This window comes from Zonotrichia albicollis, unplaced genomic scaffold (assembly GCF_047830755.1).
Source record: "Zonotrichia albicollis isolate bZonAlb1 unplaced genomic scaffold, bZonAlb1.hap1 Scaffold_257, whole genome shotgun sequence".
NCBI classification, from domain to species: Eukaryota; Metazoa; Chordata; class Aves; order Passeriformes; family Passerellidae; genus Zonotrichia; species Zonotrichia albicollis.
The window spans coordinates 406766-424489 of record NW_027428429.1 but is presented as its reverse complement, the minus strand read 5'-3'; the positions used below and the strand labels follow the sequence as shown (position 1 = coordinate 424489).

The window sequence follows — 17724 nt, the reverse complement described above, 5'->3', positions numbered from 1 at the left end:
ATTTAAAATGACAGGATGATTTGAGTTCTGCGGCACAGTGAGATGACTGATTGTGCACAAAGCTTTTGCCAACCGACTGTGCAGGGTTTCACCCTGCATTCCCCATTTTTGTTTTTGAAGAACCCGCTCCAGAGTACCATGAGCGCATTCTACAATACTTTGACTAGTTGGAGAATAAAGGATACCAAACTTGTGTGAGACGCCCCACAACTGCAGGAACTGCCGCACCTTTTGCGATGCATAAGCAGGACCATTGTCGGTTTTCACAGCAGAAGGTATGCCCAGAATGGCAAAGGCCTGCCTCCAGCGGGCAAGGACATCACCGTCCTTCTCCCCAGTGTGAGCTGAAGCCCACATCACAGAGGAGAACGTGTCCACAGTGTCATGCACATACTTGAGCCGGCCAAACTCAGCAATCTGGGTGACATCGGTCTGCCAAAGCTCCAAGGCCCTAAGGCCTCTGGGGTTTACCCCTGCCGGCAAACGCAGAGCAAGTGCATGGCAGTCATCACATGACTCAACAATGTCACGAGCCTCAGTTGGTGTCAGTTAAAACTGCTTCTGCAGGGTATGTGCGTTTTGGTGGAAAAACCCATGCGATTCCTTGGCCTGCGCGAGTGTATCAGGCTGAGGTGCCACCCACGCTGGGTTAGCCAACTTGTCAGCCCTCGCGTTACCTTCCACTATAAAGCCCGGCAAATTGGTAATTGGTATGCAGAACATAGAATGGATGAACCCGGGCCTGAATGGCACACCACAAAGTCTTCAGTAAATGAAACAAGGCAGGATTACTGACCTCCTTCAAAACGGAATGACCCAACCTCTGTGCGGTATCGGCCACATAGGCGGAATCTGTGACCAAGTTGAAAGGTTCCTGGGAAAATTTCTCAAATGCCTTGAGAACAGCACTCAGTTACAACCAATTGGGCTGACCCATCCTCATGAGCTTCCAGAACCTGCCACTCACACCTGTCCCTCCAGGTAACAATGGCCTTTCCTGTTTTCCCTGAACCGTAGATGGTGGGTCCTTGCATGGGTTCCTGACTATTCTTGGGCCTCAAAGAGATTTGTGTGAATTTTACCATATGCAGTAGCCTATGACTGGGCAGATGATAAGTGATCTGCTCTGAAAAATTTTCCAGAGCACTCTGCAGGGACACACTGTTTGCAAAGCTCCAGTCAAAATCCTCCTGTTACACCGGGAGTATGATCTTTGCAGGATCCGCACCCATCAATTGCAAACACCGTTGCCGGCATTTGATCATCAAGCGAGCAATCAGCTCAAACAATGTAGTTGCCGTCTTCAGCGGCTGATGGGGCAGAAAAACCCATTCCAAAATGTGCAAAGAATCGAACCATTTGTCACTCCAGTGGCCAATGATGCCCGTGGGATACAAATCTGGAGTGGTGATGAACACAGTGACATCAACAGAGGGATCAATGCGATAACCTTGGCAAGACGAAACAGCTTGCTGAACCACCTCCCACGCCTTACGCGCCTCAGGGGTCAGTGTGCGAGGTGACTTTAGATCAGAGTCTCCTTTCAACAAATCATACAGAGGAGACAGCTGTGTGTTGGTTAGTCCCAAGTATGGACGTAAACAAGTGATGACACCTACCAATTTCTGAGCATCATTCAGTGTCTTCACAGAATGCACAAATTGCACCTCCTGGTGACAGATTGTCCGTTCCAGAATTTTGACCCCCAAGTACTTCCAAGGTGGTTTTTGTTGAACCTTTTCTGGAGCCACCTGCAGTCCATGAGAATGCAAAGCATCAGGCAACCGAGGCTGAATCCTCAGCAGCTCATCCTGGGTGGACGCAGCCACCAAAATGCTGTCCATATAATGATACAGATCTGCATCAGGAAACTGCTTGTGAACTCCAGACAAGGCACAGGCATATGGCAGGAAAATTGTGCATGCCCTGGGGCAACGTCCCCCATTGATATCTCGGTGCAGGCTCAGCCTCGTTAATCGCTGGCACTGAGACGGCAAACTTCAATCTGTCATCGGGATGCAAAGGAATCGTAAAGAAACAATCCTTCAGATCCACGATGAGGACCGGCCAGTCTGCAGGAAGCATGGTAGGTGATGGCGTGCCCACCTGCAATGCTCCCATGCTTTTCATTATGGCATTAACCTTTCGGAGGTCTTGCAACAACCTCCATTTCCCAGATTTCTTTTTTATGCAGAAGACAGGAGTGTTCCAGAGACTGGTAGAAGGCTCCAGATGACCCCGTGTGGGAATCCACAAAATTAGAGGATTTCAGGAAAGCTGCAAGATGCAGGCCTCAGAGACAGCAGAACTGTGAGCAGAGCTATGCAGCAGCCATGAGATAGGTCAGCAGAAAAATTATTTAAGCTGTAGAAAAGCAAGGGCAGATAGAACAATGGTCTGTGTATTAACACTTGTCTAGAATAGCTCTCTAAGCTAATGAAATTTTATCTAGCAAGATATTAGGAAGGTTAAAGCTTAATAATGGAGCTCTGTGCATTGTGTTTTAAGGCTTACAAGTAGGTATTGTATTCAAAATAAGAAGGCATTGTTTTAACCAAAGGTATGTGTGCTTATGGTGATTGGATAGAACTACTGTCAATGTGCTTTTGCTTGGTGTGATTGGTCAAGAAACTTATAAAGTAAGTTGTAACATTAAGTTCCTGGTCTGCTCCCTGGAATGTGAGCTGCTGGCATCTTCCCATTGTCATAATCATGTAATGAGACTGATGTTGAAAATTAAAGCAGCTCGAGGCACGTTCTACAGCAGCCCTGTCTGGTTCATGGTTTGTACAAAGTCCCCCTGCCAGCTTCACCCTGGTCCAACTGCTCCTGCACCAGATTCTGAAGGGCGACCAATTTATCTTGAGGGAGAGGCCACTGCTTCTCCCAGACAGGTTTGTCCACCAGCCACTGTATAGGAGGCGTAGGACACTGCGCCCTTCATCGCAGTGGCCCCCATCAAAAATCTGTCCTGATGTGCACCCTCCAGACAGACAGAACATCCCTCCCCCAGAGGTTGGCAGGAGTAGAAGTAACATGAGGCCTAACCCAGGCTGTCTGTCCCTCCGGGTTCGTGACCAGCACAGGCTGCTGGGCCACGTAACATTGCGCTGTCCCTCCCAGGCCCATGACAGATGTCCCCACTGGATCCAGGGGCCACTCCGAGGGCCAGGCTGCAAGGGAGAGAACCATGACATCAGCACCCCTGTCGAGAAACCTGTGGAGGTGGATTTCTGATGGTGTCGCACCACAAACAGAAAGGGTACACAGCATCTCGGGACGGTCCTTGGTCAGGACAGCAGTCCAGCGAACTTTAGGCAGCCCAGTGGATCCAAAGCCACCAGCTCCACATGACCAGTCAGCTGTCCTGCAAACAGAGGACTTAAAAGGCACAAGTTGTGCAAGCCGTGTCCCTTTCGGGATTGTGATGGGAAGGGGTAGGTATGGAGACCATTTCACAAATCTGCCCTGTGAAATCTGCATCGATGAGCCCCAGGTGCACAATGATGCCCTGAAGGGTGGCACTAGACCTCCCCATCGGGAGAGCACTCATGCCCCCACCCAAGGGATCAAAGGCATCCAGGGGAACCTTGTGTATTTTACAAGATTCTAAGACAACTGTTGCTGCAGTGCAGACATCCATACCTGCTGATCCGTGGGTGCTGGCTGCAAGCCAGCAAAGGAGACCTCCTTTGGCTCCAGTGTCTGGAGAGAAGCTTGTGTCTGGGCACGTCCCTTCTGCGCACTCCGCTTCACGTTTCCCGAGCCTGGTAAAGCCTGGCCATTAACATGAACAGTCGCCTTACAGATAGTGGTTTGGACATGTGATTCGGCCTACCACACTGACCACATAAGAACATGGGGAATTTGACCTTCTGTACTTTCTTCCCCTGCTTCTTGCCAGCCTGCGCAGTTCCCTGCTGTGGCCGCCTGCCCTGTGGTGCTGCCCAGAATGGCAGCCAACTTCCAGCCTGAGGGGGTGATGTCCACACAGGCCTCTGCCATCTGAGAGACAATAGGAAAACCAGGCAGAGCCACTGTGACCCTCCTACAAGCATCATTCCAATTACATCTCACAAGATTTGCAATCACAATCCTCCTTGCCACAGGATCAGGCACCTGCCTCTCCACAGATGCAGTCAGCCTTGCTGCAAATGCCATGAAAGGCTCATCATCCCCCTGGACAATGGTCACAAATGGCTGCCTCGGAGCAGCCATTTCCAGGGTCTGAACAATCACTGCCATGCCCAGTGTGTAGCATTGGTCAAGCACAAGGGGATGAAGGCCAACCTGCCCCCGAACATCTTCATAAAGCCCCGTGCCCAACAGCATGTCAGTGACAACCCCACACCTGGGGTCCTGCGGCGCCAGCACAGCATTCTGCACCACCGCGTGGGCCACCAAAAGAGCCCACTTGGTCTCAAAAACACCAAATTGCACAGAGAAAAAAAGAGAATGTGCCACAAGATGGAAGTCATGAGGTGTCAGCATGTCCAAAGCAACCCTCTGAAGAGTCTGCATAACCCTAGCAGACCCCAAACCATGCTGTGAGATGCAAAGCTGTGTTTCGTGTCAGGTACAAACAGGTGACGTGTGTACTTGTGAATGCAAAATGTGTGGACCCCGACAATGAGATAGTTGCGAATTCTAATAATAACTGAGGAAAATAAAGCATAGAAAAGGGCCTTTGAACCTATCTTTTGTTTGTAATTAACCCTAGTTGATTTAGGAGCATTGGAATTAAGGTGTTAAGGATGTTGCTTTTTGCTTGCATTTAATCCATAAAAACGCTTTGCTATAATAACCTTTTGAAGTATAATTTTAGAATATTACTTGTATCCTTGAAACTATAGCTTTGGAATTTATATAATGGAAATATGCTTATCTCACGCCTTATTGAAGGAGAGAAAAACAGCTTGAGAAAGGAAGATGAACATCGCCTCAAGGATTTATGGTTTCGACCAAAGGGAAGCTGGACATCACTATTATGAGATTTATAGTCTCTGTAATTAAAATGTAAACACACATCTGGGGAGCTGGACTCCACCAGATGGGATTCGTCTTTCTTCTTTCAGAAACTGGACTGTCACCATCTGGGGATACTCCTTTGAGATACATCCTGAGAAATTAAAATCACAATAGTATATAGAATTGTGATGTAATAAATTGGAATAAAAATTGCTGATGAGTAAAAAATTGAAAAGAGAAACTGCTGAAAAAACCTGATGAGTACCCCTATAAACACCTGTAACCATCAATTATCGGTGTGCAGCCGGAGGGAAAACTTCCCCCACTGTACCCAGCGCTGTATTGCTCATACTTTACCATATTAAATAATAAATTGATTGCTGCTTGAATATTGGCCTAGTCAAGCTTCTTATTCATAACAATGCTGAGCAACCACATCACAGACTTCTCTCTCTAGCCTATATGAAAGGGGTGCATGGGTGTTATGAGTAACATCCTTGAGCACAGGGAAAGCCTGGGAATCCCCTGGCAAAGCCACAGCACCTGCTGTGTCCTGGTCCTTGGGCCCCACAGGGAGAAGAGGAGATGATTGACTGGGAGCCAGGTCAACACCACTCGCCCCTGCGCCCCCTGCAGCACCGGCAGAGCCAGAGAAGCCCACTCTGCGATCCTGCGCATGCCACAAGGACACAGGCTCATTCATCTTGTCAGTCTTAGTTTTGGCTTCTCACCAGAAACGCACGGGGTCCCTCAGACACATAGTCACCTGCCATGAGGGAAGTGTCCACAAATTCGATGAGGAGGTGCCACAGCCCCGGGAACCCACTGGCCTCGCGCCAGCCGTGTTGCCATTCGCGCTAAAGATAAATACCTCAGCGCCCTGTCATGCTGCAGCCCGGCAGGGGGTGCCTTGGCAGGCACAGGTGCCAGCATGGCCTGCAAACCCGCTGCGGGCCTGGACGAGACGGGCGTGGGGCCACCGTCACCCGACATGGGGGAGGGGCGGGATGCCAAGAGAGGCGGGGCCCGCGGAGCCACATCACTGCAGGGCAGCACCAGGGATCTCGGCACAGCCCCTATGAGCGTCCATCCTGAGCCGCAAGGCATTGCCCCGGCCGAGTGGAGCGGGGTGGACTGCCTGCCCACCGGAGCAAGGCCAGACAAAACACCAACGGACACCCCGTTCCCGGCTGCTTCCACTGACTGCGCATGCCCAGCAGGCTGCGCAGGCCCAGACACGGGCGAAGTCGCCTCCCCCACTGAGGACTCGACTCGAAGGCGAGTGAACCTGCCTCTGCCGTGCTCAGGGGGAACTTTGTGGAAACACCGCAGTTCGGACAAAGAGTCATCACTGAATCAGACTCAATCCGAGGCGGAGGCTGATCCTCAAAGGCCGGGAAGGTAAAAAGAGAGGGCGGCATGCCCCCTGCCCCGTTGCCTGCGGGGGCGGGGCAGGGCAAGGACAGCCCACCGAATCCACAGAGCCCCCAGAAGCCCATGGAGCTCCATTCCCAGACTAGGGACCAGCTGGCCAGGAGCCCAATCCACCCTGGGGGAACAATCGCCATCCCCCCATTTGGACCTGTCCCTCAGCACACTGCACCAGGGCAGGGAGGGGAGGGCTCCACATCACACAGAAACTCAAACTCCCCCTCATCCATATCTGAGACAGAAGGGCTTCCCTAGGAAATCCGAGAGGTACAAGAACCAGACCCCCGCCAAAGCTCCTCACACCTTTTCCACTGCCCCAGCAGCGATCCCACGTCTATGCTACAATTATCAAAGAGTGCCTCCATGAGGCGGATCCCCACTAGAGACCACTCCTGCTTGGAGAACACCTTTGCAGAGTCCAAAAAGAGCCGTCGCTCTCGGGCCCACAGAAAAAACCTCTCAAAATCATCCCAGGAAACAGAAACCTGTTTCCACTCCAGGACCCCCCTCCAGAGATCCAAAATGAGGGAATCCTCTTTGAAACCCACAGTGGTTGCCATTACCCCAAGAACAGCAGGAAAAGCACCAAAGAGAGGGGGAGTATAAAACCTCACCGGCAATCTGGACTCTCTGTCTCAGCCTATGCTGCAGTACATGCCGGCAGTCACCAGATGTCACTAGAGGACACAAAAGAACAGAAGTGCACATGGTTGTTCTCAAGGTGAAGGAAAAAAGGGACGTTTATTTTCTGACTTCAACATTTATAGTTTTTCAAAAGTGACAGAAGATTGGAGGGTGACAGTGCCACCTCTCCAATGACACTGATCAAACTAACAGCCCTTCAGCTCTCTCCTCCTCCATAAAGGAATGCAAAACAATGAGTTATTTACAGAAAGTGTGTGATAAAGTTCACTAAAAGAATGTCAACATCAGAAGGCTTAAAAAATCTTAAAAAACCAGGGTGACACAAGTCTGGCTAGACTTGGCCTCTGGTGACTGCCTCTCTGGTGACTGCCCCTGCACCACTGGAGCTCACTTGTTTCCTTCCTATGGAGACCATTGTGACGCTGTGGAGCATTGTGGACCCAATGGGCCATGGTGACACTGCAGGCCCTTGTGGAACCTGTTACACTGTAGGCCCTTAAGGAACCAAGGGGAACATTGTGACCCTGCAGGGTACCATGGATCCCAGGGGCCAATGTGACACTGCGGGACCTTGTGGAACCAAGAACATCTTTGTGTCTCTGTTGGGCCGCATGGGTCTTAAAGGACCAGTGTGAAGCAGCAGGGATTTGTGGAACCAAGAGGCCATTGCTGCATTTCAGGGCCTCGTGGAGCCAAAGGGCCGTTGTGATCCTGTAGGGCACTGTGGATCCATGGAGAGCATTGTGGCATTGCACGGCCCCATGGAATTATGGAGAGTATTGTGACTCTGCAGGAACTCATGGAGGGAAGGGGTCATTGTGACACTCTGGGAATTTGTGGAACCAAGGGAATCATTGTTGCACTACCAGGCCCCAATGGAACCAAGGGGCCATTGGACACCCAAAGTCCATTATGGCACTGTGGGGCCTTGTGCTTGTAGAACCATGGAGACCATTAAGATCCTTAAGGACTTGTGTAGCCAAGGGGCCATTATGACACCTTAGGGCATCATGGGAGCAAGCAGCCATTGTGACACTGCAGGGCCCTCTGGAACCAAGGGAACACAAAATAGGTATGGCTGCCTTGGTCTCCCAGGGGCCACCTGACAGGTCTGGCTGACCTTGGAATGTGGAAGGCCACTCCCATCTGCCCCTGAAACACTGGGGTTCTGGGCTTTCCTTTGTATAAAAAAGAATTGTCCATTTTTTCCAGGCATCCATCGCCAAAATTTGGATTCCACCTCCAAATTTCTGTGTATCCAAGCACTGCTGCCAGAAAAAAGCTGCCAGAACAGTAAGGTCTGGCTGGTCTTTAACACCTGAGTGCCAGAACGCACCTGTTTACCAAACACTGGAAAGGGCTCTGTGCTTTGCTTTACATAGAAAAAATCATCCTTCTCCAGTCACAAATGTCTGAAATTACGATTCCACATTCATAATTTTGAATATCCAAGGGTTGCTTCAAGCAAACCTGCCAGGACAGAGAAGTCAGGCTTACCTTACCCTCAGGAGGCTGCCCTTCATCAGCTCCTGAAACATGGGAGTGTCGCAGACATTTTTTCATAGAAATCCTTTCTTTGGGATTTGTCCATCTTCTGGGAAGCAGAGCCCCAGAAGAAGAATGTAAAAAATTGTTATCAGCTGCTGTGAAATGTAGCAGCATCTCAGTCCTGAGGTGCCGAGCCACCGAGACCACCCTTGGGGGGCTCGGGAGTCCTGGAATGTTGCCAGAAGTGTCTGGTGGCTGGACTTTGACCCTACACAGGAGACGACACCTGTATGAGGATAGGAGGACTTCACCGGGGTGAATGGTGAAGGGATTAGTTAATTAGAGGGTGAGACACAGGGTTTAGGATTTCTGTACAGGGGGGTTTAGAGAAGTAAGATGGAGGAATTGGGGCGTGTCCTGTCCTTCTTCTTCTTCTTCTTCTCCTCCATCTTCTATGGTGATGGTGGCACTTTTGGATTGGTCATTACTAAAAGTGCACCCGGCAATAAGAATAAATGGTATTGGGATAAAATGATAAATATTGTACACGTAACCATGGGTATAAAGATAGGTGGCTGTACGGAGGGCAGCACAGTGTGCTCATGGCTGACTGCTGAGCAGACCTCTGTCGGGCAGAAAGAAAATCTTTTAGATAAACAATTATTAAACATAAAAACCGAAAGAAGAACTGAAGCCTCGTCTCGTCCTTTGAAACACGGGCTGCCCCAAGGCCACTCCGGGCCTTTCCAGGCCCTTCAAACAGCCGAAAACCGACACCAGAACAGGGACCATGACATTCAGGGCTCCCTGTTTCAGTCACATCAGCTGGGGTTAGCTGTTGGATAAGCCAGTGCTCCCTGGGATTTTGGATTGGGCCGGACTTGGCGGATTCATCATTACTTCAAGGGACCTTGCCCGGGATCGGCAGGGACAACAATAGTTTCACCTGCATAGGATTGCAGCTTGGTTTGGGGAAATGCAAGACATTTATTGCCCATCTTGCTACTTTGTTTTTACAATATGCACCCAAGTCCCATAATTGATTTGGTGTGCTCTGGTGGCTGTTCCCCCTAAGGTGGAGAAAGAGAAAAATGGGCAGCCGGACGTCCAAAATAGAAAGGAGCTTATTTGGATGCTTTAAGTTAATTCTCACTGATCATGGCAAAACATTTCCAAAAAATGAATTAAAATCAATAATGAGGTGGATCATTAAAAATTTTGCAGATGCCTCTGCTGATGAATTCCATACCACTGAATTTTCAGGATTCAGCAGGAGTTAAATGTGTGACCTTTTGATCAAAGCATCCCACATGCTCCCCATCTTTCACAACTTCATTGAGACCCTTCACCAGAAGGCAGCATGTTGAAAACTCAATCCATAGGTCACTCCTAACTCGGGACCTCCCCCCAAACCTGCCTTTATCAGACCTTCCACGATGGTCCAAGATGACAATGGCCATGCTGTTTTGGAGTATCATGCCCAGGATAGTTAAGATGGAAGGAGCCCAAATGGGGCTCAAGAGCCCGACCATCCTCCTCCATCTTGGCTCCTCCACTTCCTGCAACCACAACCTTCTCTTCTGCCCTGAACGAACCTCCAGACTCCACACCCACAATTGCAGGTCACGCCCCACTGTCAATCATTCCACCTCCACCCTGGGCAATGCCTCCAGAACTCCACCCCGGAAGTCCACCATCCTAAATCAACGCCTTTCTTCCCACACCTGATAAAACGGCTGTGCCCTTTGCCTCACCCTCTGGCAACAATATAACCCCCATGGTCAAAGATACTAAGCCCAACTGTCACACTATTTCTAACCCAAATGTTTCTGCTCCAAGTTATTCATCCTCCCCAGAAGACAGTTTGGACTCCTCACAGCCACCTCACCACTCAACCCCAGAAGATCCCTGGGAAAAGAAGAAGATAGGGAAATAGTCTCAAAATTCCTCATTGCCCCCATATGTTATGAAAGAAGGGGGCAGAATCCCAGGTATCAGCCACTGGTTTACAGGGAAATCGAGGATCTGTGTAGGGCAGTGTCATGGTTTGAGCCTGGCACAGAGCCAGTGCCCCCATGAAAATGCCCTCACCCTGGTGTCTGCTGTGAGATGTGACCAGGAATAAGCAAAACAGGCTCCAGCTTAAACATAAAGAACACTTTATTACCTAAACTACAGGAAAATAGGGAAAAAACTATAAGGAAAAGGAAAAAAAAAAAATTGAAAACCTTACAAAAACCACTTTCCTCCTCCCCACTACCTGAATTTCCCAATCCGATACATTCTCCCAAAACACCAACTGCCCAGCCTGGCACCACACTTTAGTATACTCAAACTTCAGTTCATGAAGAGGAGAGGAGTCCTTCTTGTTCCATAGGCTTCCCCTGGAAACACACTGAAACCTCGTGTGCTTCCCTGTCACTTCGGCACCGCCCGGAAAAAGTCCTTTTGCCGCTTGTGACATCTTCCTTCCATGCCCAGTGCTCTCACCACCGTGCATGGACCAGAGCTGCTTTTAGGGTTGTCTTTCAAGGATGCCTTGTCTCACTCCAAAAAGGCACAGTCTCTGCTTTGGGACATCTGTCCCCCCCATATTTTTCCAACTCCCTGGGGCCGAGGGGTCTCTACGATGAACCCTCCTGGTTCTGAGGCACTGCCTCCCCCTAAGTGCAGTCTCTGTGTCACAGGAACAAACTTAGTCCATGGCCACAAGAAAAGTCCAGCCAAAAGGCCACTCCAAGCATCTCTCTCTTCACTCAGCCAGTCTTCTCTACGTCCTTCGGGCCAGGTCCTTGTTTCATCTTATCTCTTATCTCCCTTCTTAGTCAGCTCCGAGGAGGATCAGCATTCTTGCAAGGCCCCAATCATGAAAGAAAGGGGTTAAAAATTTCAGTCTCTGCCTGTCTCAGAACGACGATACTCCCACACGTGCTGCTGCTGCGGCCGGCCGGGCTGCATCCTTCTCCCCCCTTTCTCCTCCTGGGCCGGCTGCTATCACATTCTCTCCTCTCTCACAGCTCTCCTCTCTCCCTCCTGGGGGGGGAATGGCTGCCCAAGGGCTGACTCCCTGGGCTCTTCCACCCTTCCATCCTCGAGGGCCTTCTCACCCCCCATCTCTGTCCAGGCCCCAGGCCTACCGCATGGCAGCCCCTCCCCCGCCCAGCAGCAGCGGCTGGATAGGGGAGGGTGATCTGACCTCTTCGCCTCGACGTCCCAAGAGAGCCTCCCAGGGCCAGAGCTCTGCTTTTTAACCCCTGTGTATTCTCGGAGGTGTGTCCAAACCCCACTGGCTACACCAGGTGCCAGTATCAAACTCAGAATATCCATTGGTTTGACCACAGCATCCCAGAATTCCCACTTCTTCCTGGTCAAACCACCACAGGCAGCTAAAGACCATAGGCAGGACATACCTTGTTTTAATGGCCTAAAGAGGGCCATGTTTACTGCACATGTCTTAACCCCCTATGATTTAAAATACATTATGACCATGTTGCTGTCACCTACAGAATACACCCTGTGGGAAGGGGGATGGAAGTCTTTATTAAATCAATTAATAGCAGACTGTGCTAATAATGAGGCAAGGGCAGAATTGACAATCAACCATCAAGCTGGAGAAGGACAACACAGCCGACCAGATGATCAAGCAGCAGATATCCCCAGAGAAGTATTGGATGATATAAAAGAGATGCCTTTGCAAGCTTTAATCCAGGTATTGGATAGTAGCATCCTCAATGTGGACTACCTTGGGTGGCTGCAGCTAAAGCTTTAGGACAATTCGACCATCTTGGGTGCCTGTTAAGTAAGCAAACCAATGCTACCTCCCTCACATTGAGCGGCCTGCTCTCAGACACAGAGACCATCAGACATGCTACCTTGCAGAACAGCGATAGAGTTTTTACTCTGGGCACATGGGCATGGCAGTGTAGACTCTGAGGGATGTCTTGCATGAACCTCTCCAGTCACAGTAAATCAATCCACAAGAGCATTCAGGTACTGAAGGAAGGGTTCAAGAAGCTTCAAGTCAAAAACAAAGACTGGGTCAAAAAACTCTTCCAATCCAAGGGACTAAAGGTTTCGATGATGTCGAGCTAAAACAGGACTATTAATTCTCTTAGTGGTTCTTGCTGTTGTATTGTTAATTGTCCCATGTTTGTTTGGATGATTTTAGAAAGTCTTACAAAATTCTTTCAGTTCCATCTCTGTTGTAGAACAGAAAGGGGGAAGATACCCAACACAGGATCCTCATGGATGCCTTGAAGGAGAGAACTGCAAGCCAAGATGGCACAAAAACCTCTCAGAGACTCAGTGCGGGAAAGAAAATCATTAAAACTACCTAAAAGTATTCTTAAATCCATAAAGCACCTTAAAAACCTTGAGTATCTCAAGGTATTAATGAGCCCCACTGAGTGTCAGTGCAAAGCTCTCCAGGGACTCGTTAAAGCAGATAATTGGGGCCGTGATTGCACAAACCTCTCACACAGTCTGTATCAAAATGGGAACACTAAGTACCTTAAAATAACTAAAGTACCCTGAAGTATTAATGAGCCCCAATGAGTGTTGTTACTGACAAAGCCTTTCCAGAGACTAATTACAGCAGATAATTGGAGGCCATGATTGCAGAAAGCTCTCAGAGACTCCAAGGCAAAAGCAAAACCCGAAGTCCTTTGAAAAACCTGCAGTCCCTGCAGGGAGCATTAAGGAGCTCCCAGGGCCGTTCCTGAGCAAGGCTCCCCAGGGACTCCTTCCAGCAGATCCTTGAGGCCACTGGGATGTGGGCTAGGGGGGGATGCTGAGGGCAGGACAAGGAGCTGACGGTGCCCAGCCTGGCTGGGGCTGTGCCAGGAGGCCCCAGGGCCTCAGGACAAGGTGTCTCCTCACAGCCCTTGGTGGCACAGACCCTGCTGCTGTGCCCCAAGGCACCAGGACTTGGCTTCTCTTTGTCCCCACCTGCCATCACTGCCTCCAGTTCTCTGCTCTGCCTGGGGCCTGGGGACAATTTCTCAGTGGTGAACCTCGGTGGGACCCATTAAAAGTCCAAGAAACTTTGGAGTTGGTTTCTGACTTGGAGTTCTGGAGAGGTTTCTTCAGCTCCCTCTCAGGGACTGATGTTCAGGGCCTGAGCACAAAGCCCCAGAGGCTCATTAAAGTCCTTGTGCTGTGTCTGTGCTGCTGAGCTGGGCTGGGCTCCTGGCACAGAGGCAGCTCCTGGTAACTAAGAAGAGCTTCAAAAGTACATTTCTCTTGATGAGCAGCTATTCTGCCAGCCCAGCAGGGCTGGGGCACTGCCTGCAGCCACCCCAGGCACAGCACAGAGGCACAGAGAGCTTCAATCAGTCAGGGCTGGGAAGGTGCTGAGAAGTGCCTGGGGCACAATCACTGCCAGTCCTTGGCACAGGAACCTCTGTCTTCAGGACAATGCAGCTGCAGCTCCTGGAGTGATCTCCCAAAGCTGGAATATTCCAATGCCTATAGACTCTGTGAGTACAACTCTGGATATTTCTGGTGCAAGGGAGGTGAAACTCTGACATGCTTAGGGGTTCTGATCCGTCATAGAATATTTCCAAGTCAAGGATTTTGATAAAAATGAAAAAACTTTCTAAGACTATGTAGTCAGTTTCCTACTATTGCAGAATGAAAGGTAGTGGGGATGAATATTAAAGGTTGATTATGAAGTATGTAATATGAATTTTGACAAGTGCCTGAGACATCTGAACTGTTACTTTTTGTGATCAGTAGGTTCACAAGAGATTGCTAATGTGCTTTCAATAGGTTAACAGGAGATCCCTAATGTGCTTTTAGCCACTGTGCCAAGGACCGCAGCAGCATCACCTTTGCTCTTAACCTTCAGGCTCAGTCTGGGCTGTCCTTTCTCCAACCTGCAAACAGAGCCTGCCCCCAGCCACTGCCCTGCAAACAGGCAGGGTTCTGTCAGACCAAGGAGCGTGCACAGAGATTTGGGGTCTGTGAGTGCTGGCACAGAGAGATCAGGCACAGGGAAACACCTGCAGGAGGGAAATCTCCAGGAAGCAGAGAGAAAATCAGGGAATGAGAGAAAACAAAACCCAGCAATGCTGTGGCAGGGAGAGTTTAGAGATGTCCCCAGGAGCCCCTCCAGTGCAGCCTCTCTCTCTGAACGAGCCCCCTCCCTCCTGTGCCCCAGCCAAGCCTCTGCCCTCAGGGCCGGGGCTCCAAGGTGTGCAGCCCCTCCTGTGCAGGCAGAGCTGCAGCAGAGCCGTGGGGCAGCTCTGCAGCCCCGGGCCCAGTTCCCTCTGCAGAGCACAGGGCTGGGAGCAGCTGCCTGGCCCTGGGGGCTCTGGCAGGGGGCACAGCTGGCTCAGGGTGACGCTGTCCCCAGTGCCCGGCTCTGGGCAGTGCTGTCAGTGCAGCCAGGGGAGGAGCTGCATCTCCCTTCATCCAATGCCAAGGACACTTGGAAATATCCCCGAGATTTCAGTCCAAGCTGGGAGCTTCAATCCAGGGTGCAAACCTGTCCTAGAGCATCTCTGAGGTATGAGATTGATGGGGAAAGGCAGAGGTGTTCTGACACTGAAAATGCTTCTGGGTTGGTGAAGTAAGCAATGTGAGTCCTAAGCTACAATTGTGGAGCTGGGCTGTGGTGGATCCATCTGCTCTCAGCAGTACCTGGGGGTTTTTAAGAGAAACGTGGGAGTGTGAACATCCTCCATATGAGAAAACTGAAAGAATTTTCTCAAAGAAACTCCAAACAGAATCAAGTGACAGAGCATCTCCCCTCACTCTCTACTCATCATCTTGTCACACAAAATTCCCTCTGTTCTACTGGACAGCAGCAATTGAGCTGAGGGTTTTTGATATCCAAGAATATCAGGAGAGGCATGGGGGGAGATTAAAAAGAAAACCTCAGAACTCTTAAACACAAAAGCATGTCCACATATGATACAGAGGATGGTATATGAGAAATGGCTTTGATTTTGGTTGCAGCTATCTCCTCTAACACTACACTTTCCTTTTCTCCATGAACAGGTGTCCATGTGCAGCCACAGCAAATGTCCAACAGCAGCTCCATCAGCCACTTCCTCCTGCTGGCATTGGCAGACACGCGGCAGCTGCAGCTCCTGCACTTCTGCCTCTTGCTGGGCATCTCCCTGGCTGCCCTCCTGGGCAACGGCCTCATCATCAGCGCTGTAGCCTGCGGCCACCACCTGCACACGCCCATGTTCTTCTTCCTGCTCAACCTGGCCCTCAGTGACCTGGGCATGATCTGCACCACTGTCCCCAAAGCCATGCACAATTCCCTCTGGGACACCAGGAACATCTCCTACACAGGATGTGCTGCTCAGCTATTTCTGTTTGTCTTCTTCATTGGAGCAGAGCTTTCCCTCCTGACCGTCATGTGCTATGACCGCTACGTGTCCATCTGCAAACCCCTGCACTACAGGATCCTCCTGGGCAGCAGAGCTTGTGCCCACATGGCAGCAGCTGCTTGGGCCAGTGGCTTTCTCAATGCTGTCATGCACACAGCCAATACATTTTCCCTGCTCCTGTGCCATGGCAATGCCCTTGGCCAGTTCTTCTGCGAAATTCCCCAGATCCTCAAGCTCTCCTGCTCACATTCCAAGCTCAGAGAACTTGGGATTATTGTGGTCAATGTCTGTTTAGCTTTTGGCTGTTTTGTGTTCATTGTTTTCTCCTATGTGCAGATTTTCAGGGCCGTGCTGAGCATCCCCCCTCAGCAGGGACAGCACAAAGCCTTTTCCACCTGCCTCCCTCACCTGGCTGTGGTCTCCCTGTTCCTCAGCACTGCCATGTTTGCCTACCTGAAGCCCCACTCCATGTCCTCCCCATCCCTGGATCTGGCCCTGTCACTTCTGTACTCGGTGGTGCCTCCAGCCCTGAACCCCCTCATCTACAGCCTGAGGAACCAGGAGCTCAAGGCTGCAGTGCAGACACTAATGACTGGATGGTTTCAGAAGCATTAAACTGCTTGCAGGTTTCTGCAAGTCGCTTGAACTAAAAGTTATGTTTGACAGTACTTGGGTCCGGTGGTTTCATTCCTTTGTTTTAATTTTTTAATATTGTCCAGAAATAAATGCCATTGAGCCATTTCTCATTTCTCTCCGCATTCACTGGGGCCACAGACTGTGCCAATGAGGACCTGTGCTCTCAATGGCTTTAAATAAACTAAGGGATGTCCCAGCAAAGTTTTCTGCAGAGATACCCATTTTGTTGTCGTCTCTGGAACTGCAGCAGCAATGTCTGTGTGCAGAGCTGGAAGCAGGTTAGGAACAGCACAGTAGTTCTGCTCCTGCTGGCCGCACCATTCCTGATCCAGGCCAGGAGCCATTGGCCTTCTTGGCCACCTGGGCACACTGCTGCCTCATGTCCAGCCTGCTCTCCATCAGTCCCTGCAGGTCCCTTTCTGCCTGGCTGCTCTCCAGCCACTCGGTCCCCAGCCTGTAGTGCTGCAGGGGGGTTGTTGTGGCCCCCAAGTACAGGACCCGGCACTTGGATGTGTTAAATCTCACCTTGTTGCAATTGGGCCCTGGATCCAGCCTGTCCAGGGCCCTGTGCAGAGCCCTCCTACCCTCCAGCAGATCCACACTCCCAGCCATTTTGGTGTCACACCAGCTCCATGAGGTCCGAGGGTGTCACAATGGTCTCCATGATTCCATGAGGCTCCCAATGTCACAATGTCCCTTTGCTGTCACGAAGTCCCTTGGATCCTTGGGCCCTGCAGTGTCACAGTGGATCCATGGTCCTCCAAGGCCCTGCAGTATTACAATGAATCCTTGGTTCCATGAGGTCTGGCAGTAGGTCAAGGAGAGCAGCAATGCTCTCCTTGGTTCCACAGTGTCCCAATGGCCTCTTGGTCCCAAGGGTCACCACAGTGTCAAACATGTTTCCTTCAGTCCATGAGTCTCTGCAGAGCAACACTGGCCCCTTGGTTTCATGGGGCTCTGCAGTGTCACAATGGCCCCATCATTGCACAAGGTCCTGCAGTGTCACAATGGCCTCCATGGTTCCACAGGGTCACACAGTGTCACAGGGGTCCCTTGGTTCCATGAGGCCTCAGAGTGCCCCAGTGGATTCCCTGATGGCTCAGTGTCACAATGGACCCTGCTTACACAAGATCTTACAGTGTCACAAGGGACTCTTGGTTCCATGGGGCACCAGGGTGTCACAATTGTTCCCTATGTATTGTTTTTGCATTAA

At 50.6% G+C, this 17724-nt stretch overlaps 1 protein-coding gene across 1 annotated transcript; it reads left to right on the top strand.

Annotated features, from left to right (window-relative positions):
* The first annotated feature begins 5899 nt into the window (after nt 1-5899).
* Nucleotides 5900-16490, top strand: LOC141727871 (olfactory receptor 14A16-like). The gene is made up of 2 exons (XM_074534155.1): nt 5900-6369; nt 15692-16490. Exons 1-2 carry the CDS (start codon nt 5900-5902, stop codon nt 16488-16490), a joined length of 1269 nt encoding a protein of 422 aa, XP_074390256.1.
* The last annotated feature ends 1234 nt before the right edge of the window (nt 16491-17724 follow it).